At 63.9% G+C, this 22,132-nt stretch overlaps 1 protein-coding gene and 1 long non-coding RNA gene across 4 annotated transcripts; both read right to left on the bottom strand.

The window, feature by feature from the left end:
• Positions 1–275: 275 nt before the first annotated feature.
• On the bottom strand, positions 276–15,545 carry FGFRL1 (fibroblast growth factor receptor like 1). 3 transcript variants are annotated; one of them, XM_063663441.1, is made up of 7 exons: positions 15,162–15,545; positions 14,580–14,674; positions 4,904–5,176; positions 3,687–3,767; positions 3,307–3,591; positions 2,676–3,029; positions 276–2,435 (listed from the first exon to the last, which is right to left on the bottom strand). In XM_063663441.1, the coding sequence occupies exons 2-7, from the start codon at positions 14,656–14,658 to the stop codon at positions 1,993–1,995; spliced, it is 1,515 nt and encodes a 504-aa protein (XP_063519511.1). In that variant the 5' UTR covers positions 14,659–14,674; positions 15,162–15,545; the 3' UTR covers positions 276–1,992. The 3 variants fall into 3 exon arrangements, with proteins under 3 accessions (XP_063519511.1, XP_054341859.1, XP_054341861.1); XM_054485884.2 differs by having other exon boundaries at positions 15,193–15,545; XM_054485886.2 differs by lacking the exon at positions 15,162–15,545 and adding an exon at positions 14,867–15,006.
• Positions 15,546–18,343: 2,798 nt separating this feature from the next.
• Positions 18,344–20,916, bottom strand: LOC134739396 (uncharacterized). Its single transcript, XR_010125992.1, has 2 exons — positions 19,973–20,916; positions 18,344–19,352 (listed from the first exon to the last, which is right to left on the bottom strand). It is a non-coding gene; the product is annotated as an uncharacterized LOC134739396 (long non-coding RNA).
• Between the last annotated feature and the right edge of the window lie 1,216 nt (positions 20,917–22,132).

Here is a 22,132-nt window from a genome sequence, read left to right as displayed (position 1 = left end):
GCCAGCTCCAGGACACAGAGAGGGCGCCACTCGGACAGGGTTGCAGGACACTGGCCTGGCCACGCATGTGGGCGGTGCTCACACCCAACACCACCCAAAGCCCAGTATAACCCAAACTCTCCCGCCAGGAGGTGCAGGTCTCAGCCCCTTTGGCTCAGGCCCAGCGAGGGGACTCCAGGCTGCTGGTTCTGGAGACCAGGCCTGACACACAGACACAAATGTGAGCACACACGAGCATGCACACGTGCATGTAGACATGGGCAGAAACACCAGCCTGGAGGGAAAGGATGCACTTTCATGTTTAACAAAATAAATTAAATATACGGGGCTTCAGCTCAAACTCTACATAAAATTACAGAGATCCGGGGCCACCACGACAGTGGGGTGTGGGGTGGTGTCTGGCCTGGACGGGGTGAGGGCATCACCATGGCTGAAAGACCAGGCAGGTCCCGGGCCCCAGGAGAGTCCACAGTCCCTGCAACCCAGCCCTCCTTCCATCATTATTAATATTATCTTCATTTCTTAAATATAAATACCAAGGCCCCTTCTGTCAGGGGGAGAATGCAGTGGGGGTGAGCCACTTGCCATGGGCTCCAGCCTCTCAGGCTTGGGGCTGCTGTGCCCCCAGCCCCAGCCCACAGCAGTAGGGGACTCCTGGGCACCCAAGGCAGGTGGCAAAAATAGCCGCCAAGGCCAGGCGGGGACAGAGGCGGGCAGGGTTGAGGGAGTGACGGTGGAGCAGGGAGAGTCCCTCATCAACTATGAGCCTCACTGCACACGCACTGCAGGCCTCATGGCACACCCTCCCAAAAGCTCGACAGTCCGCGTGTGTCCAGGCAGCATATCTGCGTGTGTGTGTATGTCCGGACAGCATATCTGCACGTGTGCGTGTGTCCAGACAACATATCTGCATATGTATGAGTGTGTGTGTGTCCGGACAGCATATCTGTGCATGTGTGTGCGTGTGTGTGTCCGGACAGCATATCTGTGTGTGTCCAGGCAGCATATCTACCCGTGTGTGCATGTGTGTCGAGGCAGCATATCTGTGCCTGTGTGTGTCCAGGCAGCATATCTGCGCACGTGTGCGTGTGTCCGGACAGCGTATCTGCATATGTGCGTCTGTGACTAGACAGCATATCTGCGTGTGTGTGTGTCCAGACAGCATATCTGCGCCTGTGTGTGCATGTGTGTCCAGAAGTGTGTGTCCAGGCAGCATATCTGCATGTGTGCGTGCGTGTGTATCCGGACAGCACATCTGCACGTGTGTCCAGACAGCATATCTGTGCACGTGTGTGTGTCTGTCGAGGCAGCATTATCTGTGTGTGTGTCCAGGCAGCATATTTGCTCACGTGTGTGTGTCCGGGCGGCCTATCTGCATGTGTGTGCATATGTGTACAGGCAGCATATCTGCACGTGTGTGCATGTCTGTGTCGAGGCAGCCTATCTGCACGTGTGTCCAGAAAGCACATCTGCACGCATGTGCATGTGTGTGTGTCCGGACAGCATATCTGCGTGTGTGTGTGTGTGTGTGTGTGTGTGTGTGTGTGTGTGTGTGTGTGTCCAGACAGCATATCTGTGCATAGGTGTGTGTGTCCAGGAAGCATATCTGTGCATGTGTGTGTATGTTCAGGCAGCATGTCCTTGTATGTTCTGGCATGTCTGTGTGCGTGTGCGTGCGTTTGGGCAGCTTATCTGTGTGTCCAGGCAGCATATCTGTGCATGTGCATGCGTGCATATAAGTTCAGGGAGCATGTCTGCGTGTGCCTGTGTTCAGACAGCGTGTGTGTGTGCATGTGTGTGCATACATGCATCCAGGCAGCGTGTGTCTGTGTGTGTGTGTGTCCAGGGGCTATGCCTCACACACAGAGTGCCCGGGGTGCTGGCCATTCCTCCTCGCCATGGGTCTCCCGCCTTTGTCTGCAGCCCCGTCCTCCATCCTCCCAGTCTGCCTGTCTGGCCGGCCCCCTGTGCCCACCGCAGAGGCGGTGCCGTCTAGCACTGATAGTGGATGTGCTGGTGGACCTTGCCCTCCACGTGTGAGTGTGTGTGTGAGTGTGTGTGTGTGTGCGTGTGGATGTCTGTGTAGAGTTTGGGGTACAACTTAGGGCCAGCAACTGGGCCTGGGCCCAGCAAGTGCTGGGGGGCTGCCGGAGACCCATGCTCCTCACACAGCCCCACACCAGGGCCAGCGCTGAGGGCGGCCAACGAGGGAAGGTCCTTGTCTCCACTGCGGTCGCGGGCTGTCCCTGGCTGGCGGTGCCCAGGCACGGGAGGGGCAGGAGCGGGGGTGCACGGCTTCTTCTTGGCCTGGCAAAGCCACAAGAGCACGGTGCCCAGGATGAAGACAGCGCCGGCCGGGATGCCGATGACCACGGGCCACGGCAGGCTAGTGGCCGAGGACGAGGAGGCCACAGGTGGCCCTGGTGGTTTTGGGTCTGGAAGAGCAAGAGGAAAGGAGGTAGGGACGGATACGCCGGCACAAAGACCAGGAGAGTGCCCCAGACCCATCCCGGGGGCTGTGGAGACAGTGCCCCTGGGCTGCCCTCCCTCGGCAGACGACCCGGCCCGCATGGTCCGGGAGGAAAGGGTGGGGCGCCACCCGGTGGGTGGGACGCTGGGCCCAGGGGACGGATCCGGGCACCAGCATGGCGTGGCACGGTGTGGCAGCTGCGCACCTGGCAGCACGGTGAGGAAGGCGCTGCGGAAGCTGTAGCCCATAGTGTTGGCGCCAAGGCAGATGTACATGCCCGCGTCGTCCTGGCGGGCACGGGTGATGAGCAGCTTATTGAGGTAGGAGCCGTCGGGCCGTGACCACACATCGCCCGTGGGCAGCACCACGAACTTCTGGCCACCCACATCGATGGTGGAGTTGTGGCGGCCCTCAGCACCGTACTCCACGCGCTTCAGCCACTGGATCACTGGCTTCACGTCGCTGCGCACCTTGCACTGGAAGGATGTGGTCCCCCCAAAGTCCACCGTCGTGTTCACGGGGTGTGTGCCTGTGAGCACGGGCTTGGAGCGGGTCCGCTCTGTGGGAACATGGCACGCGGGCATGGCTCCCGGGCCGCGCCGGACTCTACCCCGCCAGCACCCTGGGGCCACCAGCACCCCCAGCCCACCAGCCCCCAGGCCCACCAGCACCCCCAGCCCACCAGCCCCCAGGCCCTGCCAGCACCCCCAGCCCACCAGCCCCCCGGCCCTGCCAGCACCCCCAGCCCACCAGCCCCCAGGCCCTGCCAGCCCCCCCGCCCACCAGCCCCCGCCCACCAGCCCCCCCCGCCTGCCAGTGCCCGGGGCCACACTCACGGATCACGTCCACCTTGTAGGTGGCGTTGATGGCGCCGGCGCGGTTTGACACGCGGCAGGTGTATTTGCCACTGTCCTCCGGCCGCAGGTTCTTCAGGCTCAGCGTCCACTTTTTCTTCTTGGGCTCGGCGGCCTCTGGGCGCGTCAAGGCCTGGTCGTCCTTCATCCACGTGATGTCGGGCCGAGGGTGCCCACTGGCCACGCACTTGAGCCGCACGGAGCTGCCCACAGGCCGTGCGATCACCCGGCGCCTCATCTTGGAGGGCTGCGTGAAGCGCGGTCGTGCTGTGGGGTGGGGTGGCGTGGAGGTCAGAGGACGGGGAAGCAGCCGAGGGGCCAGGACAGATGGACGCCCCCCACCCCCGGCACCCGCTGCTCACCCCACTGCTGGCCGGCGGGGTCCTCTTGACCCCCAGAGGAGCTGTTGGGCCCCAGGCTCTCCTTCCCTGGGCTAATGTCATCTGCAGAGAAACGGAGGTGTACAGGGAGGGCAGGTGAGGGGGGCCCTGAGGAGCCCCCCAAACTCCCCAATGGCCTCTAGTGCCCCCAGCCCCAGCCGGGACAGCCTTGGACACCCAGGCAGGGGGCCGCGCCACACACCCACGGCCCAGAATCCCAGGGACAGCTGGGCAAGGGCCACTGGCCCACACTGGGCGCAGGTGACCCTGACGGGCACGGGTGGGGCTGGAGGGCTGGCCCCCACTCTGGCTCCGGGGGGTCTGCAGGCCCCGGGGGAGGAGGGAGCCGGGCCTGGCCAGCAGCTGCGGTAACCCTAGCCTACATCAAGGGGCCGAGGGCTGGTGAACAGACGAGACTCTCATACCACCCGGTCATCGTCCCCTTTGAAAGGACTGTGGGGTGGGGGTGGGGGGACAGCCAGTTTTCCCATTCCACACAATGCCGAGGGGCAGGGCGTGCTGTGGAATGTCCCCTCCATCCACCCTGTGACAGCCGCTCCTCCACTGAGCCCAGGACCAGGCTGTCTCAGGCCACACCCCCAGACCCTGCCCGGGCCTGGGCCAGGCTCCTGTGTTCAGAAAACGGGCACGTGTACCCTAAAACTTAAAGTAGAAAAAAAAAAAAAAGAAATGGGCCAGCCCAGCTCCCAGGAGCTCCACCCGAGGGCACCACACCCAGGAGCCCAGCGGAGCAGGCGGGGTGCTCCCTAGGTATGGAAGGCGTGCCTCTGGACACCTGTCCAAGCCCAGCACCCGGGCCCCAGGCGCAGAAGAGAACAGAAAGGCCACGCAACCCGGCGGCTCCTCTGAACTCTGAAACCCGAGCCTCAAAGTCACAGCCGACGGCCGGCACACCCTGCCAAGGCCTCGGGCCCCAGCCCTTCTGTGGGACCACTGCCTGCGGCTCCCGCCCTCCACCCTCCACCCTCTGCCGGGAGGAAGGCCCCGAGGCTAGAGCCTGACAGGGACAGGAACAGGACAGGACACCTGGGGGATGGTGGCAGAGGTGCAGCCAGCTGAGGTGGGGCAGGGCGCCGAAGGAAGGCTTTCTGCCAGGGGCCGGCTGACTCTCAGCCCTCCTGCACGCCCCTGCCTGGCTCCAGCCCAGCCCGTGACCTCTGACCGCAGCAGCGACTAACCCAGCACGACGAGGGTGTAGTTGACGCTCAGGCTGCCGAAGCCGTTGGTGGCCTTGCACACGTACACGCCAGCATCCTCCCGCTCCACCTGCTTCACCTTCAGCCCCTGGGGCAGCACGCGGAAGCGGCTCCAGCCGCTGTGGATGGTGCGGCCGTCCTTGGTCCACATGGTCAGTGGCGGTGGGTCCCCCTCCACCGGGCACTGCAGCCGCACAGTGCGGCCCAGCCGGGCCACCTGCCGTGGGACCACCTTGTCCGCCATCCTTGGGGGGCCTGCGGGTGGGACCGAGGAACAGTCAGCGAGGAGGGGCTTGGGGTCCGGATCCAAGGGGGGTCAAGAGGGGACCCACAGCCCAGCACAGACCTCGGGCCTGAGCTCCACCTGGGTCACCTGCCCAAGATGAGCAGAGGGGCCGAGGCGCAGTGCCCCCGACCCAAGCCTCAGCTGCCCACATGCACCAAAGCCCTGAGCGCTGGCCCACCAAACACCATGTCAGCAGCCTCTTACGGCCGGGGCAGCCCCGTGGCCCCAGAGGCCGGCTCTTTGAGACACGAGAAGGGAGCAGGGTCCCCAGAGGATGCAAAACAGCTGCGCTTGGTAGCCCTCGAAAACCACCAACCAAAAGGGCAGGGTCTCCTTCTGGTCATACAGGAAGCAGCCGTACACCCTAGGTCAGAGGGGACAGTGGACCCCCAAGGACAAGAGCAGCAGGGGGATGGGGGGGCCTGGTGAGTCCCAAAGAGGCCCCAGGTCCCTCACCTAACTCCCACCCAACCATCAGCCCAGGGCCCAGTCGGGCCTGGGCATGGGCCAGTGACCCCACAGCTATCCACACGCAACCGAGCACGGCGGGCTGCCTGAGCATGTGCAATGTGTGGATGAGAGTCTGTGTGGCACCCACGTCTCTGTCAGTATCAGACCTGAGTTCAGGGACCACAGATGCCCAGGTCTGTCTGCCCACCCCCAAGGGTCGTACCCTGCCAGGCACCTTAGCCTTGAGGAGGCATGACCTCAAGGCCCTGGGGTCAGAGGGCAAGCCTCTGGAGAGACGTAGCTCGGGCTGGCCGTGGGCACTGCCGGCTCCTGTCTAGGGGGCAGCCACGAGGCTGTCCTCACACTGCCTGTGAAACCCACAGGAGCAGAAAGGCTGTGGCTCCACATGGCCACCTGCACCATCTCACCCTACGTGGAGAAGCCGAAGCCTCCTTTCCTGGCAGAAAGGAACCCACTCCATCCCCTGCCTGGGTCCCCACCCCACCCCATCCCCTGCCTGGGTCCCCACCCCACCCCATCCCCTGCCTGGGTCCCCACCCCACCCCTTCCCCTGCCTGGGTCCCCCCCCCACCCTTTCCCCAGCTTGGGTCCCCACCCCACCCCTTCCCCTGCCTGGGTCCCCACCCCACCCCTTCCCCTGCCTGGGTCCCCACCCCACTCCATCCCCTGCCTGGGCCTCCACCCCGCCCCATCCCCTGCCTGGGTCCCCACCCCACCCCTTCCCCTGCCTCGGTCCCCACCTCACCCCTTCCCCTGCCTCGGTCCTCACCCCATCCCGATTCCCTGCCTGGGTCCCCACCCCACCCCTTCCCCGGCCTGGGTCCCCACCCCACCCCTTCCCCGGCCTGGGTCCCCACCCCACCTCATCCCCTGCCTGGGCCTCCACCCCATCCCATCCCCTGCCTGGGTGCCTCTAGGCTGGAAGGCAGGGCCAGGGTCCTGTGTGTGTGTGACCAGCCCCAGTGGGCAGTGCCTAGCGGCCGGGAAGATGAGCCTAGAACACACAGACCCTGCAGGCCTCAGAAACTCGGGGCACCGCAGGGCCTGCACCTGGATGGAGCTCCTGGGAAAGGAGGGCCCTGCGTGCCCCCACTCCCCACGTACTGCTCCCAAGTCCTGCAGCGGCAACCGCAGCCCACTCACTGCTCTCCACATCTGAGAGGCGGCCGCGGGCACCCCACAGTTCCCAGGGCATCTCTCGCCAGCCCATGGGTGACAGTGTCCATCCCACACTGCAGCCACTGCTGTCTGGAAGCGTCCAGGCTGCGTGCAGAAACACCAAGAGGTAGCAGCTGCTCCAAGCCATCTTGACGGGGCCTGGGGCCGCATGTTCCTCCAACACGCAGTTAACAGTGGCCCCGTGACGTCTCCCACCGGCATCTTCAGACACTCAGGGAGCAGCTCCCGTTCTGACCCCCAAGTCTGGGGACAGGGACCCTCACAGAGAATCCCTATCACCTCCCTGGAGGCCTCCCAATCAGTGCTGATAGCACAGGGGGCGTGGCCCGGGGCCTCCCGGTTCTGAGCCCACAGGCATCATCGGCCGCTGGGGCTGGAAGTGGAGACACGGCACCTCCCCGCTGTGACCAGAAACACAAAGGGTGGGCTGAGGCTCTGGAGGGAGGGATTCTTCCCAGCCCTGGCCCACCCGGCCCATCCCAGTCCCTGGCCTCTCTGAGAAAACATGTGGGGGTCTCTTCTCTGACCCACATCTCTCTTTCAACTCAGGACCCTCCCACCCAGGCCATGGGCCCCAGCCCTGAAGCCCCTCCTTCCCTACCCTCCCTGCAGCTCCCCGGAGAGGAAATGAGACGGTGGCTGTGGGGGGCTGCCAGCCCACCTCCCCCTCAGTGTGGTTCTGTAAGCTGCCCAGGGCTGGGGGCAGCTCTGGCAAATTTGTCCCGGGGAGGAGGTGGCTGCAGGGCCCACAGCACCGGGGCCTCCTGACCCCTTCCCAGCCTGTCCAGGTCCCAGACCCACCCCAGGTTGACCCCACCAGCATCTGTCGCTGCCTGAAATCCCACCACCCACAGGGCCTCCTGGGACCAAGGGGGAGTGGCCAAAGCCCCTGCCCAGCCCAGCCCCCGTGGCCCACAGCCTGCAGAGGTGCCTGGGCCTCCTGGATGGCTACCTGGGCGCAGGCCTCACATGTGCATGTTCGTGTGTGCACACAAGTGTTCACCCACACAACTGTCCAGAAGAAGCAAGAGAGTGAGTGCCTGGCCCTGTCCTAGGTGGGGGCACACTGACCCAGCCCCCCACATCCGGGGAGGGAGCCCGCCTCAGAGGCTGAAAGCCCCAGCTGCACTTCCGGAAGGTTTCCCAGCCCCCACCCTGCCCCAGGCAGACACAGGCAAGGCTTGGGGAGGTGAGGGTCCCCGCAGGCACGGGGGAGGCACAGGATGACAGCCACAGACAGGCAGGCGGGACCCCCGCCTATGGTCACCGCTGAGAAAGGGGGCAGAGACAAATGACCGCTGGATGGCCGGAAGCGTGGCCCCCAGGGCCGGCCTGCAAGCGCTGTAGGCACGGGCAGAGGCAGCCGGGCCAGAGGAGCCAGCCTTATCCTAAAGCAAACAGCCTCCCTCCCTCCCCCTCACCAGGCCTATCCCACCCCTACCTGGGATCCCTGGACCCCCTGCTGTTGCAGGCCCAAGACCCCCCGCAGGAGGGCCTGCCCAGGAGGAAGCCCAGCCCCCCAGATTCCTGGGGAATAAGCACGCCAGGACAGCGGCCAGGGCGCCACGCCACCTGGACGGGCGTCCAACCCACGCAGCCTATGGGGAAACTGAGGCAGGACCTGAGGCCACAGGCACCTGGTGGGAAGACCGGGCACCTCGCACTGCAGCCAGGAAGAAACACAGGGAGCCCCCACTGGGGCATGACAGCAGCGCCGTGCCACCTCCAGGGCCATGCACCCTGCCAAGACACCCCCCAGCCTCCCCCTGCAGCACAGCCCCTGCCCTGCACACACACTTAGCCACAGCCGAGAGGCCCACAGCACAGGCAGGACACCAAGGGCCACATGGGAGCCAGACATGAGGGTAAACTGAGTCTGAGACAGGGCCTCACTGCTGCGAGGTATGGAGGACTAGACTCGGAAGCAGTGGGCCAAGAAAGGGGATGCCGCCAACGCCTCCTGCCCACCCCCGACCCCTGCCCAGCTGTAAAAAACACAACAGGGGAAGGAGGAGGAGCAGGGGCTTCCCACAGCAGCAACGGCCCAGAGGCCGCTCTGCCTACACGCTTTGCCACACACACACTATCCCCAGACACAGAGGCTCCTCTTTCCCAGGGCCCAGGGAGGGTGGAGGTGGGCAGGCCCTGGGATGGAGGGGAGGAAGCTGCAGTCTGGAGGGACGGAGGCAGGACCCCCCTGCGGCCTGCCCTTCCCCGTCTTCACAGACCCTCAGATCAGCTCCCCACACCTGCCCCGTCTGAAGTGCCCTCTCCGACACCCCTCACCCCATAGCTCCTCGGGGGCTCTGATATCTCTTCTGGAAGGGCCCGTCCTGGCCACGTGGTCTAAACCCACACCCAAGCCCCTCTCCCGTGCTCGTGGTGTCCCGAGGCCTGGCATACAGCAGACACTGAGTGGACATTCGTAGGGAGAATGGCATGGGGGTGGAGGCCGGCCAGGGCAGGTACAGAGGATGTGGCCAGGCGGCTTCTCCCCATGGGGCCTGGCTCCTACAGGGAGCAAAGAGGGGGTGCTTCCCCAGAACACAGCCCTCAGCACAGGGAGAGATGCCCAGGTGGAGACATACGTGCAGCGTCATGACCCCTCTGTCGGGAGAAGACACGAGCTAGGACCAGAACACCGGCTGGAAACGGCCTCCTCCAACTTTCCAGTACACCCTGCACCTACCAGGACGCCTCTACAGCCCAGGCCAGTGGTATCCACCCCTCTACAGGGCCCGGGGCAGCGCTGGCCCAGGTCGGATGGGACTCCTGACCCAGTGGGGATGACGGGGGCTTCCCGAGAAAGGAGCACTCACTGCGGCAGGAGCAGATGCTGGTTGACAACACGGCAGGGTGGGGCATCTGTGGGGACAGACCGAGCCAGTGTGCACCAGGGAGGGAGGGGCAGGTGGAGCTGACCGCTGAGAGGCTGGCCATGTGGCCCCCTCAACCCCAACCCTGACCGGCTACCCGAGTTCCCGCATGGAGGGGCTGGACCAAGAGTGGCCCGGCAGCCGAACGGGACCAGAGTGGAGTGAGGATGCCTGGGAACTGGGGGGTCCTGCATGGCCCCGAGTTTCCAGCTGGAGGAATTCTCTGGCCTGGCCCAGGACCTGGCCATAGGGTGGGGGTGGCCAGGCCCCAAGTCCTCCTGGAGAAGCTCAGTGGCCTGGGAGAAGGGGGCTCACCTTGACCAGAAGGGAGGAGAGGGGAATCAGGACACACGGTGCCAAACCCCAAGGGGGGTGCAGAGCCAATCCAGGTGCTGAGCCTTCTGCAGCCGGCGGCCCCCCACCCGGTTACCAAGAGGAGACACAGTGCCCCCATCACAGATGGCCGCTATGTGGCTGTGCCAGGCCCCCAGGGGCACCCAGGGCAGGAGTGACTGGGAAACCCCAGAGTCAGTGCCAGGGCCCAGTCCCCTCCTCAAGAAGCCAAGTGCAAGAGTGGCCGCCCCCAGGAGCCAGAGCACAGGTGACCGCCACGCAGCCTGCTGCCCATCAGGTGCCAGGGCCAGGCTCTGCCCCAGCACACACATGTGCACCCGCATACACAGACCCAGGGCACACACAGTCACCAGCTAGCTAGGCGGCCCTCAGGGAGCAGACCCACAGGATGTGCAGGGGAACTGGGGGCCTGCAGCACAGGTAGCTACCCCACAGGCCGTGCCCCAGCAAGCTGCCCAGCCCTGGAAGCCTTCAGGGGGAACCTTCTGCAACCCCAGCCCCAGGGCACTGCTCCCCCTCCGCGACACACCAGGGCACACAGCAGGTGCCAGAGAATCATCAGGCAGTGCCACGCCCTGGAGAGAACCTTGCACAGCACTAAAACAGGGAAAGATTCCTCTATACCCATCCTAGTCCAGACCTCACCAGGTCTACCCAGCTTCATGCAGCCCCCACCCCCACCTCAAAACCCCAGCCTGCTGGCTGCAGCCCCCAGGCCTCCCCTGCCTGGAACTCCCCAGAGGGGCTCTGCCTGCAGACCTTGGCAGCCCTTCCCCACTTCGGAAGCGTCAACAAGAACATTTCCTGAGCCCAGAACCCCCAAGGCCAGAGATCAGGGGTGAGCTGATGCTCTGTCCCCTGCCAGGGCTCTTGGCCCCCAGGTGGGGCTGCCCCAACCACCGAGCAGCCCAGGCACACCGGGCACCACCACCAGGCCAGGGGCCCTTGCTCACACTCACATAGCAGACCTCTCAAGGACAGGGCTGGGGACAGGAGGGCACCGGGCCTGTCTGCTGCAGCTCCCCAGGCCCCTGCAGGCCACAGGGCACAGCCGCCCAGACCCTCCGGGACACACAGTGATGCCTGCGTCAGGCATCCTGGGGCGTGGTACTGCGCTCCACACCAAGCCCTGCAGTCACCACTGGGAACAGGGCAAGAAGGTTACAGGGAGTGTAGAGGGCCTTGAAGCCACTGGCTGGTGGGCCTGGACAAGGAACCCAAGCCCTCCATGGGGCCACCAGGCTGTCCTGGGGCTCACAGTCTTAGAAGCCCAGAGGGTGTCACCGTGCCCAGCGGGTCCCACGCCGCACACAAGGGCAGCAGCCCGGCTGCCTCTTCCCTGTCACTGCTTAGCCAATGTTCACTCCTTAGCCCTTTAACAGCACCAGGCAAGAAGTAATTGGGCTTTCTGCCAAGATGGGCGGCACCCCCCTGCCCCACACAGGGACAATGACCTGGAGGGAGACCCCCACCCACGCTGACTTGCTCCAAGGGGACTGGTACCCAACTCTCCTGCTAGGTCTGCCCTGGCCCGTGAAGCCCCTCCTCTCCCATCCCCTGCTTCATCCCTACCCCAGCCATCCTGGATCGTGGCTCTGGGGCTGCGGCCCACCTTGGAGCTGCCTGCAGAGGGCAGCCAGGCAGCTTGGGGCTTGACCAGCAGCTCCAGGGATGGCCGCCAGGGAGAGTGGCAGGCAGGCAGGGAGTGCAGCCCTTGAGGGGGCCTCTGGGAGAGGGGTGTGGGCACACCTCTCTCTCCTGTGCTGACCCGCTGAGGCTGTCACCTGGACACACCAGGCCTGGAGTCACCGGCGGAGGCCCTGATGGGGCAAAGGAGTCCACCCTGGGCCAAGCAGCAAGCCCGGGCTGCACAGCGGGCCAGCATGCAGCAGCCGGGGGTCCAGCCTGTGGGCACAGCCCGCCTCTCCCAACACAGCCGCGGTTCCTGAGCCAGGGCTGGGCAAGCCAGGGGCTGGAGGCCACGGCTGGGGAAAAACCAACATTTCCCCTCAACAGGGCCGCAGCGCGGGGTCTGCGGCTGAAAGGGAGCCCGGAGGCCCATTGATTCCCGCACAATGGATAAAGGAGTCTGCGGTCGGCGTTTCCAGGCCCAGCCAAAGGCGACTTTGTTCACGGCTCCCTCCCTCCCCCCAAGGGGACAGTGATTTATTTTCCCTTCCAGGAGTGGGGCCCCGAGATGGAAACGGGGCGGCTGGCCCGATTCCCCACCTTGCAGGGGCTGGGCCCAGCTCCCACACGTCCACCTCAGCCCGCTGCACACGGGCCAGCCACTGCCCGGAAGGGCCTGGGGCGAGGGAGGAAGGCCCTGAGGCCTGGCTGGGGGCCGAGGTCAGCACCGTGCACCCACGGCTATTGCTTCCCCGAGTCACACACCCTTCAGACTTCTGCCGCCACAGGGAGCCAACACTGACCACGCTACCCCCCAGGCATGGGGCACCCCTGGACAGGCACCCTGCCCACCTGGGTCAGGGCTCAGCTTGCCCACCGCAGCTGGCCGGGTGCAGAGGACAGGGGAGTGGCCTCCTAGGCAGGCCGCTCAGAGCTGGTCCCCAAGGCCATGCTTGCAAAAGTTTAAAGGGGGCACTTCTCAGAAAGCCCTGAAACGACTTTCTTCAGAGTTATTTGTGAAAGGCATTTCATCCAGAACCTCTCAAGTTCCCACTGTGAGAAATAAAATGGGAAGGGAGAAAGCCAATTCCTATCTTTTTTCAAATTGGAAAAAAAAAAAAAAAGCAATTTAAGACAAATCCACGAAGATTGTGAAACTTCGGGAAAAGAGGAACTTTTAAAATATGATCTGAGTCTAGTAATGTGCCGATCAGAACTTATAACCCAGCGGGAAATGGCTTTTCAAAAATAACCCAAGTCCTCTGCATGCTGGTCCTTGGCCTAACGAAGGTGCACAGTGGGCTGTTCAGAGCAGGAGAAACACACTTGGATGGACCTCGCGCCCTAGTCCACGCTAGGAAAATCAGCACACAGTCCAGAAGAACCTCCTCCCCACCTCCACCCAAACCACAGAGGCCCCTGCCCTTGGAAAGCGGCTTGATCCCAGCTCCCCAGTGCCGCCAAGGCCTTTGCCACGCAAAGCCAGGGCTGGATATCCTAGGCCCCAAGGCCGCAGCTGAGGAAGACGAAGGCGAAGGGGGTGGCCGCTGGGGCGTCTCCACGAAGAGGCGGGCTCTGCCGCCCACTGCCATGGCTGACCGTGGCCATCCACCAGTCAGCTTCAGCCCCAGCCAGGGACCATGGCAGGACAGAGGCCTCCAGAGCCTCCCTGGCCAAGTGGCCAGAGGACAGGCAGGTGTAGGGATGGGGGAGGCCAAACAGATCAAAGAGAATGCAAGTCCAGGCCACTGGCCATCGTAGGGGCTCGCCCAATATGGCCTGAGTGCCCACACAGCCCAGGACGCTGCCGGGCCCTCAGAGCAGCCGCTCAGCCAGGCCCATGTGGGCAGGCGGGGGGTGGGGGGGGGGTGCTGTGGCATAAGGCCCACCTGGCCGCCGCCCGCCACCCAGCACCCGAACGTGCCCATATAAGGCCAGGTTGGATGCGGCGCGCTTGCTGGGCGGCAAGGGAGGGGTGCGAAGCCTCAGGACTGGTGGACACAGCGCCGACAATCCTGAGTGGTCAACACGCCCAAAGGGCCGGCCTGGCTACAGGTCCCGCCTAGCCATGGGGGCAGCCAGCGCTGTGCCCGGATCCTGGAACATGGTGGGCATGAGTCTGTGGGCACACGTCACCCATCGGCTCTGGATGTCCTTGCTGGGGCTGGGTCCCAGGGCATGGCTGCCACTTAGATGTCGGTAGCGTGAGGACGTACCAGGCCAGCACGGCGTGTGCCCAGAGGCACGCAGTCCTGGGGTGCGTCACGGCTCTGGGGCCTTGTCCACACAACTGCCCTGCACTGCCTGCCTAGAGCTGGGCAGGCCCAGGGCACACGGCTACGTCGGCTGGGGGACTGGGGGTCTGGGGGTCAGTTTCAGTCCCAGACACCAAGTATACCACCGATATCTCCCATAGCCCATCCTGCCTTCAATGGGGGTCTCTGCAGGTTCCTAGAATCCTTATCGGGTCCACTGTGGCCACAAACCGCCCACTCCCCAAGAATCCACAGGTGATTAGCTGCCCTGGACTACAGGTACGAGTATGAAAGTGTTTGCAAGACCAGGAGCATGTCCTGGGGGGCCAGGACTAGAGCCCACCTGGCCAGCAAACACACGAGAGAAACCCCTCCAACCAGCTAGAGGAGCCCCGGTGGGTGCTGTGGACAGCCCATGGTGTGGACTGTCCATGCCGTGGACACCCCCATGGGTGAGGGGCCCTGGAAGGAAGGGGGCCTGGCGAGCGGGGCGGCAGGGGCGGGGCATGGCGCGTGCCAGGCGGGCACTGTGGCAGGGTTCAGGGCCGGGCGGGAAGGGGGCGGCGCTGGCGGAGGCCAGGCTGGCCGGGCTGGGCGCCAGAACTCACCTCGGGCGGCGGCGGCCGGCGGGAAGGCCCCCAGCAGCAGCGGCGGCAGCAGGAGCAGCAACAGGGGGCTCGGCGTCATCTCGGCCTGTCCGGACCTGGGGACATTGGGGGCGCCGTCACTAACGCGTGGAACTGGGAGATACCGCCCTCCCCGGTCCCGGGCCGCGGGGATCAGGGGTCTGGCCCCCCTCCCTACAGGCCCTCCCCGCCCGCGCTCCAGGCGGAGGAAGCCGCGGCGGGGAGAAGCTGCGGGTATCAAAGTCAGACAAAGGGTTTACACTAATTACCGGGCTCCCCCGCCGCCCCCCCTCTCCAAACACCGTCTGGATTCCTGGCGCTTGTAACTCCGGCCCTGCCCGCAGGACACACAACACTCAGCGCCCCGCAGATAATCGCCTACGCCATTAGCGGACAAATTTGCGCTGGGGGGGCCCACGTGGGGCGCGGGGGCGGGGGAGGGGGCGGGGCAGGCCGGGGGCCCGCAGGAGCGGCGGCGGCGCGCATGACCCGTGCCCAGCTGGGGATCCGAATCCGCCCCTCCCCGCCCCCGCCCCGGACCCCCGCCCTCCCCCGTCTGCCCACCTGGGGTCGCGGCCGTGCGCGGGGGGCTCACCTTGGCGGGGGGCTCAGCGGGCGAGCGGGCGGGCGGGCGGCGGGGTCAGGGCCGGGCCCGCGGCGTGCGCTTCGCGGTCATCGCAGCCCCGGGCGCCGCATCCCGCCGCCCCGCGCCCCCGGGCCCGGCCTCGGGGCGGGGCGGCGCTACCTGGGCGCGGGCGGCTCGGGCCGGGTCGGGTTCTGGGCTCGGGCGCTCGGGGCGCCGGGTCCCGGACCGGGCAGGCGGCGGAGGCGACTCCGCGGGGCCGGGGGCCGGGGCCGGGATCCCGGGGCGGCGGGGCGAGGGGCCCGGGGCGCCGCGCCGCGAGGCGTCCTTCCCTGCGGGGCTTTGTCAACTCTCCCGGAGCGAGCGCCGAGCCCGGACCCCGACCCGCCCCCGGCACAACTTCCGGCCAATCGGCGCGCGCCGGCCCGCCCCGTGCCCCGCCCCGCCGCCAAACTTTTCCCCAATCCGCGCGCGCACACCGCCCCCGCCCCGCCGGGCTGCCGGCCTTAACCCTCGCGGTGCGGACTTCCCCGCAGGCGGGCGGCTTCCCCGGGTCCGGCCCCGCCCCCGCCCCCGCCCCGCCCCGCCCCTACCCGAGCCTCGCCGCGCCCCCGGCCCCGCCCGCGCGCCCTTGGTCCCCGCAGGCTCCTAGGACCGGCCAGGAACCGCTGCGCCCTCCCCACACCTGCGCCCGCGCGCGCCCGGGTCGGGTCCTCAACTCTCGGGGCACCTCCGCGACCCCCAGAGCAGGCTCCGGCCCTGCCCGCGGCAGTCTGACCTCTGCGCAGCCCCGTGCCGGGCCCAGACCGCTCTCTGGTTGCTCAGAAGGGGGCGGACGGGACGGCCGCGGGCGCTTCGAGGCTTCCAGGTCTGCGCCCCGGGGGGTGTTCGGGAGCAGAAGGGAGAAGCAGGGCCTCGCCCAGCCGGAGCTGCTGGGGACGGGGTAGGGGGGTACGGCCGCGGCGATGCAGGCAGGGGTCCTCCCCGGGGCGTTCGGGTTACCTGGTGCCCTTGGCCAAAGGTATGTTCCCACCTGAGGCCTCCCCGCCTCTCACCTGCTAGTGACGGGAATGACAAGAATATTAATCATCATAATAGACGTCGACATGCGATTTAATCTCCGCTACCAGGCAGGCGGCCCCAGGAGCAGATGAAGAAACGGAGGCGTGGAGAAGACAGCGCCCAGCTCTTCGCGGCTCTTCCTCCACACGCCTCGCCTGCCGTCCCTGCCCAGGGCCCAGCACGCAGGGCTCCCAAGCCGCACCTCCAGCCGCCCCATGGCCTCCCCTCATCCTGCCTCCCAGTCCTGCAACACAAACCTCACGGCCTGCCTACATCCCGCCTCACACCCTCGACTCCGCGGAGTCACCATCCCAGCACCTCCTCCACCCCCAAGAGCAGCCTCTTTTTCTGGGACCAGAAGCTCCCTCTTCCAGGAAGCCCTCCCAGGAAAGGCTGAAACCGGAGAGGCCTGGCAGCCGGTGTCCCCAGGCCGAGGAGAGCTAGGCGGGGCGTGGGGGGCGCCAGCTGTCAGGGTGTGGGACTCCTCAAGGCCCGAACTACCCGGCCGTCCCAAGCTGCTGGTTCCCATCCCAGCGTCCTCCACCCCAAATCCCGCGTCTGGGCCAGCGTGGGCGTCGCGAGGGCGGATGGAGGTGCGCTCGGCCCGCCCGTCCTGCCCCCGCTGGCGCAGCCGCCGCTGTGCACCCGGGGAAGGGTCCAGGGACCGCCGCCTGGTCCTCCCGGCGGGAGAACGTCCTGCGCCCCCGCCGCGGGCCCGTCCCACAAGGAGTCAGCAGCGCCGGGGCCCACCTGCCGCCCTCCCGGCCGGAGCTGCAGTCACGGACAGGTGGGTGGGGCGGTCGGTCCCACGCCCGTGGGAGAGCGGCGCTGAACTTCCCGGACGGCTGGCGAGGAGGCAGCGCTCCCACAGGTGTGCGAGCTGCCGGACACAGCTGCGTGGAAAGGGGACAGGTGTGCGGAAAGGTAGCTGCGAGCGTGCAAAGTATAAGCAGGGAGCGGACAGGCCGGCAGGTGCCGGCGCCTGAATGAGGCGGGCAGTGGGAGGGGCACAGGCAGCGTCGCGGCCCCTGGCGGGCAGGGCCGGGACGGGGGGCGGAGCGGCAGACGGGGCGGGGCGGGGCGGGGCCCGGGTGGGCGGGGCGAGTCGGGGGCCGGGGCCTCCCGCGCGGGCACGCGCTGCCCTCTGGCGGTGGCGGCGGCGCGGCAGCTCCCGAGGCGTTTTCCCTCCTCTCCTCTCCTCGCCCCGCCCCGCCCCGCCCCGCCCCGCCCCGCCCGCCACGTCCCAGCCCGCGGCCCGCCCGGGACCCGTCCCCCGGAAGCCCCCCGCCCCTCGCCCACCCCCGGAACAGGGACTGGGCCCTCCCCGCTCCCACGGCCCTTCGGGTCAGGCGGCGCGGAGCGCGGAGCCGAGGGGCGGGCGCAAGCCCGTCCTGCCCCTTAAAACTGAAACTCGGGGCGGTCAGCCACCCTCGGGGTCTCAGGCCCCATCCTCAGCCAACCCCATGGGGTGACCGCGGGGAGACAGGCTCTTGTAGCCACCTGCCCAGCCCCGGTGAGCCCCACGCACGCAGGTTCGCTAGCACGGATCCTCGCTTGCCGGCGACAGCACCTGCCCCGGGGCAGGAGAGGCGGGACTGGGGGACAGCCGGGCAGGCCTCACAGAGGCGGCATCTCAGGGACAGCAGGTATAGGGACTGACAGGGACAGGCGGGTGGAGGAGGCTTGGCAGAGAATGGAGATGAAGTAACAGTGACTTACACACTCTCAGCTGCAGCAACCAAAAAAACAAATAGATGTGAAAACAGCACGCAAGGCACTGGGCTCACGAAACCGAGGACCGTGGTGCTAGAGAGAGGGGAAGCGACCCGGCAGCGAGGACTGTCCCGCCCACCGCCCAGGCCGGTGCAGAGAAAGGGAACGCAGCCACCGGCGTCTCCCTCAACTGGGAAGACAGGTGGCCAGGCAGGGGCTGGAGTTCACAGAGTGCTGAAGAGGAGGGGGCTGCACCGAGAAGCCCAGACACCCACAGAGGGTCTGCCTGGAGGCTTCAGCTAAGCACAGATCAGTGCAGGAGTGTGAAGAAAACACTCAAGGCCAGGGAAAGACCCACTCAGGATCAGAGCCCACGCAGGGCTGGGAATAGTGCCTGTGGTCAGCAGCCAGAGTGGGGAAGCATCGTTAGAGCAGGAAGACGTTCTCACCCCGTAGTAGGGAAGCATCAACACGAGACTAAATACAGTTCAGGTCCCACCAAACACCACTTAATAACAAGACCCAGAGCCAGATGTGGGGGCTCACACCTGTAATCCCAAAACTTTGGGAAGCCAAGGCAGGCAGACCAGTTGAGCCCAGGAGGTCAAGACTAGCCTGGGCAACATGGTGAAACCCCATGTCTACAAAAATCCAAAAAGTCACCAGATGTGATGGTGCATGCCTGTGGCCCCAGCTATTGGGGAGGCTGAGGTGGGAGAATCACTTGAGCCCAGGGGGCCGAGACTGCAGTGAGCCAAGATCCCGCCACTACACTCCAGCCCGTGCGACAGAGTGAGACCCTGCCTGAAAAAAAAGGACCACAGTTTCCAAGTAACTTAATCGCATCTGAGAAACAAATGCAAAGATATGTATAGGTCTACAAAAATATCCAGCACCAAACAAGGTAGAATACAAAATGTTGAATATCCGGGGGAAAAAAAAAACAGGCATGAAAAGAGGCAGGACATTATGACCCATATGGAGAGATGGGAAAAGTCAATCAAAATTGACCTGGGGCCAGGCACAGTGGCTCATGCCTGTAATCCCAGCACTCTGGGAGGCCGAATCACTTCAGACCAGAAGTTCACAACCAGCCTGGACAACATGGTGAAACCCCATCTCTACTAAAAATATAAAAACTAGCCAGGCGTGGTAGCAGGCAACCTGTAGCCCCAGTTACTCAGAAGGCTGAGGCAGGAGAATCTCTTGAATCCGGGAGGCAGAGGTTGCAGTAACTGACCTGGAAATGACAAAGGTGACAGGGCAAGTAGAGGAGAGCACACACATGCTTATGCTGTCACCATGTTCCATATGTTCAAGATGCTGGAGGTGACAGGGCAAGTAGAGGACAGCACACACATACTTATGCTGTGACCATGTTCCATATGTTCAAGATGCTGGAAGAAAGGAAAGACAATATGTTAAGTAAAGACGGGGGAAAAAGCCTCAAATCGAACTTCTGGGAATGAAAAGTAGTGTCAGAGAAATAATACATGAGATGGGATTAATGGAACACTGCAAAAGAAAGGATCAGTGTGGCCGGGCACCGTGGCTCACACCTATAATCCCAGCACTTTGGGAGACCAAGGCAGGTGGATCACCTGAGGTCAGGAGTTCAAGACCAGCCTGGCCAACATGGTAAAACCCCGTCTCTACTAAAAATACAAAACTTAGCTGGGTGTGGTGGCGTGTTCCTGTAGTCCCAGCTACTGGGGAGGCTGAGACAGCAGAATCACTTGAACCTGAGAGGCGGAGGTTGCAATGAGCCCAGATCACACCACTGCACTCCAGCCTGGGTGACAGAGCAAGACTCCGTCTCAAAAAAAGGATCAGTGAACTTGAAAACATAGCAATACAAACTGTCCAAATGAAGCGGAGAAAAATGACTAGAAAAATGGAAAGAGCATCAGTGAACTGTGGTTCACCTTCAGGTGGTGAAATATGGGTATAATTGAGAGGAGACAGAGGTTGAAAAATAATAAAGCTGTTTTTAGATCGAGCAGAGTGAAAGAATCACCTGCAGGAGTGTCTAAGGTGTCCCTCAAGCAGAAGGAAGGTCATACCCAATGGAAAACTGAATCTACACAAAGAAATGAGGAACACCAGAAACAGCAACTAAATGAGTGAGTATAAAGAGTGTTTTTCTTTTTTGAGTCAGTCTCACTCTTTCCCAGGCTGGACTGCAGTGGCACGATCTCGACTCACTGCAACCCCCGCCTCCCAGGTTCAAGCGATTCTCCTGCTTCAGCCTCCCAAGTAGCTGGGATCACAGGCACGCTCCAGCACACCTGGCTAAGTTGTGTATTTTTAGTAGAGGTGGGGTTTCACCATGTTGGCCAGGCTGGTCTTGAACTCCTGACCTCTGGTGATCCACTTGCCTTGATAATCATCTGATTAACGTAAAAATAATGTATTGTGGGGTTTATATCATATGAGAAATCAAAATATGTAATAACAATAGCACAATGGCTGAAAGGGAAAAATGGATATGTAATGTTGTAAGGTTGACTATATATGAGGTTATATGATATCACCTGAAGTTAGTCGCAAGTTAAAAATGTATAGTAGGCGGGGTGCAGTGTCTCACGCCTGTAATCCCAGCACTTTGGGAGGCTGAGGTGGATGGATCATGAGGTCAGGAGTTCAAGACCAGCCTGGACAATATAGTGAAACCCCATCTCCACTAAAAACACAAAAATTAGCCAGGCATGGTGGCGTGCACCTGTAGTCCCAGCTACTCGGGGGGCTGAGGCAGAAGAATCGCTGGAACCCAGGAGGCAGAGGTTGCAGTGAGCCGAGATCGCGCCACTGTACTCTAGCCTGGGTGACAGAGTGAGCTTCTGTCTCAAAAAGAAAAAAGAGGCCAGGCACGGTGGCTCACGCCTGTAATCCCAGAACTCTGGGAGGCCAAGGCGGGCGAATCACGAGGTCAGGAGATTGAGACCATCCTGGCTAACACAGTGAAACCCCGTCTCTACTAAAGTACAAAAAAAACTACCAGGCCTGGTGGCGTGTGCCTGTAGTCCCAACTACTCAGGAGGCTGAAGCAGGAGAATGGCGTGAACCTGGGAGGCGGAGCTTCCAGTGAGCCGAGATCACGCCACTGCACTCTGGCCTGGGTGACAGAGCGAGACTCCGTCTCAGAGGCTGTGTGTGAGCTGATGGCCAGTGCTGGCTTCCCTGGCTCTTGGCGTGGCCTCAAGCCTGACCCATTCACAGCGAAGGCCAAAGTGACCCCATGAGCAAGACCGGAGGGTGGGGACGCATCAGTAAGCTGGTGGGGACGCGTCGGTAAGCTGGTGGCCGCCAGGGAAGGAGATGGCGACGGAACCTCATGGGGAAGGAGACAGATGCAGCTTTGCCGTTCAGCCAAGACTGGTGCCAGCGCCATGGGGCCTCAGAACCCCCTGCTGACCATCACCTTGCCTCCAGAGGAGGGTCTGTCCTACCACCTGGTGACCAGGCTGACACCAGGAATCCCAGCTGAGGGGGAAACTTGGAGAGTGTATGTGGCTACTTTTGCCAAAAGCCACAACACCCAGGTCCAGGAGTGAGGGGAGGGTTCCTCGTGGGGTCTCTGTCCCACCCCAGCACCTTGGAGGCCCACTTTGGTTGGGGCACGCAGGGTACATGGGCTTTGGGAGGTGCAATGAAGCCAGCGGGCTCACCCCCCGCCCCCACCGGAGCCCCTGACAGCCTCCAGGGAAACCTGTGGGGTCCCTGCGCCCCAGCCCTCTGGCTGAGTGCAGCCAAGGGTGGCCCTGGGAGGATGCTGGAGCAAGGGAAGAGACTGGGGCCTTGCTTCCCGGGGTCCTGCGCACAGCACCCACAGGCTGGTCACACCCCTGAGCAGAAGGTCCCTGCTCCTTGCCAGGACGCCCAGCCCTGCCTGGACTGCTGAGTGCCCTGGGGGCTCCCCCGTGGCTTCCTGGCACCCTGCCTCCATCTCTGTAAACAGTCATCAAATTGTCCTCATCTGGCCCTGCCATGTCTCAAATCCAGAGCCAAGACAATCCGTGGTGGGGAGACACAGACCGTGGCGGACACTACTGTTTCCTTCTGCTGGCCACCGCCTGGGTGGCACAGGCGTGCCCCCATCCCATCCTCCACCGTGCTGGGGTACAGGAGTCTTCCCTCATGCAATCTCAGCTCCCCACTCTACAGAACAAGTAAGAAA

This window comes from Pongo pygmaeus, chromosome 3 (assembly GCF_028885625.2).
Source record: "Pongo pygmaeus isolate AG05252 chromosome 3, NHGRI_mPonPyg2-v2.0_pri, whole genome shotgun sequence".
Taxonomy (NCBI): Eukaryota; Metazoa; Chordata; class Mammalia; order Primates; family Hominidae; genus Pongo; species Pongo pygmaeus.
The sequence above is the reverse complement of the archived record's forward strand: the minus strand, read 5'-3'. Positions and strand labels throughout refer to the sequence as shown.

Bases quoted from the DNA above. Each gene is read 5' to 3' on its own strand.
- FGFRL1 (XM_063663441.1), bottom strand. From the start codon at position 14,658: ATGACGCCGAGCCCCCTGTTGCTGCTCCTGCTGCCGCCGCTGCTGCTG. The intron at 3,592-3,686 runs GTGAGCAGCGGG...CCCACCCCACAG, and splicing joins CCCCGCCGGCCAGCAGTGGG to CACGACCGCGCTTCACGCAG. The intron at 2,436-2,675 runs GTGCGCAGCTGC...TTGCTCTTCCAG, and splicing joins CTTCCTCACCGTGCTGCCAG to ACCCAAAACCACCAGGGCCA.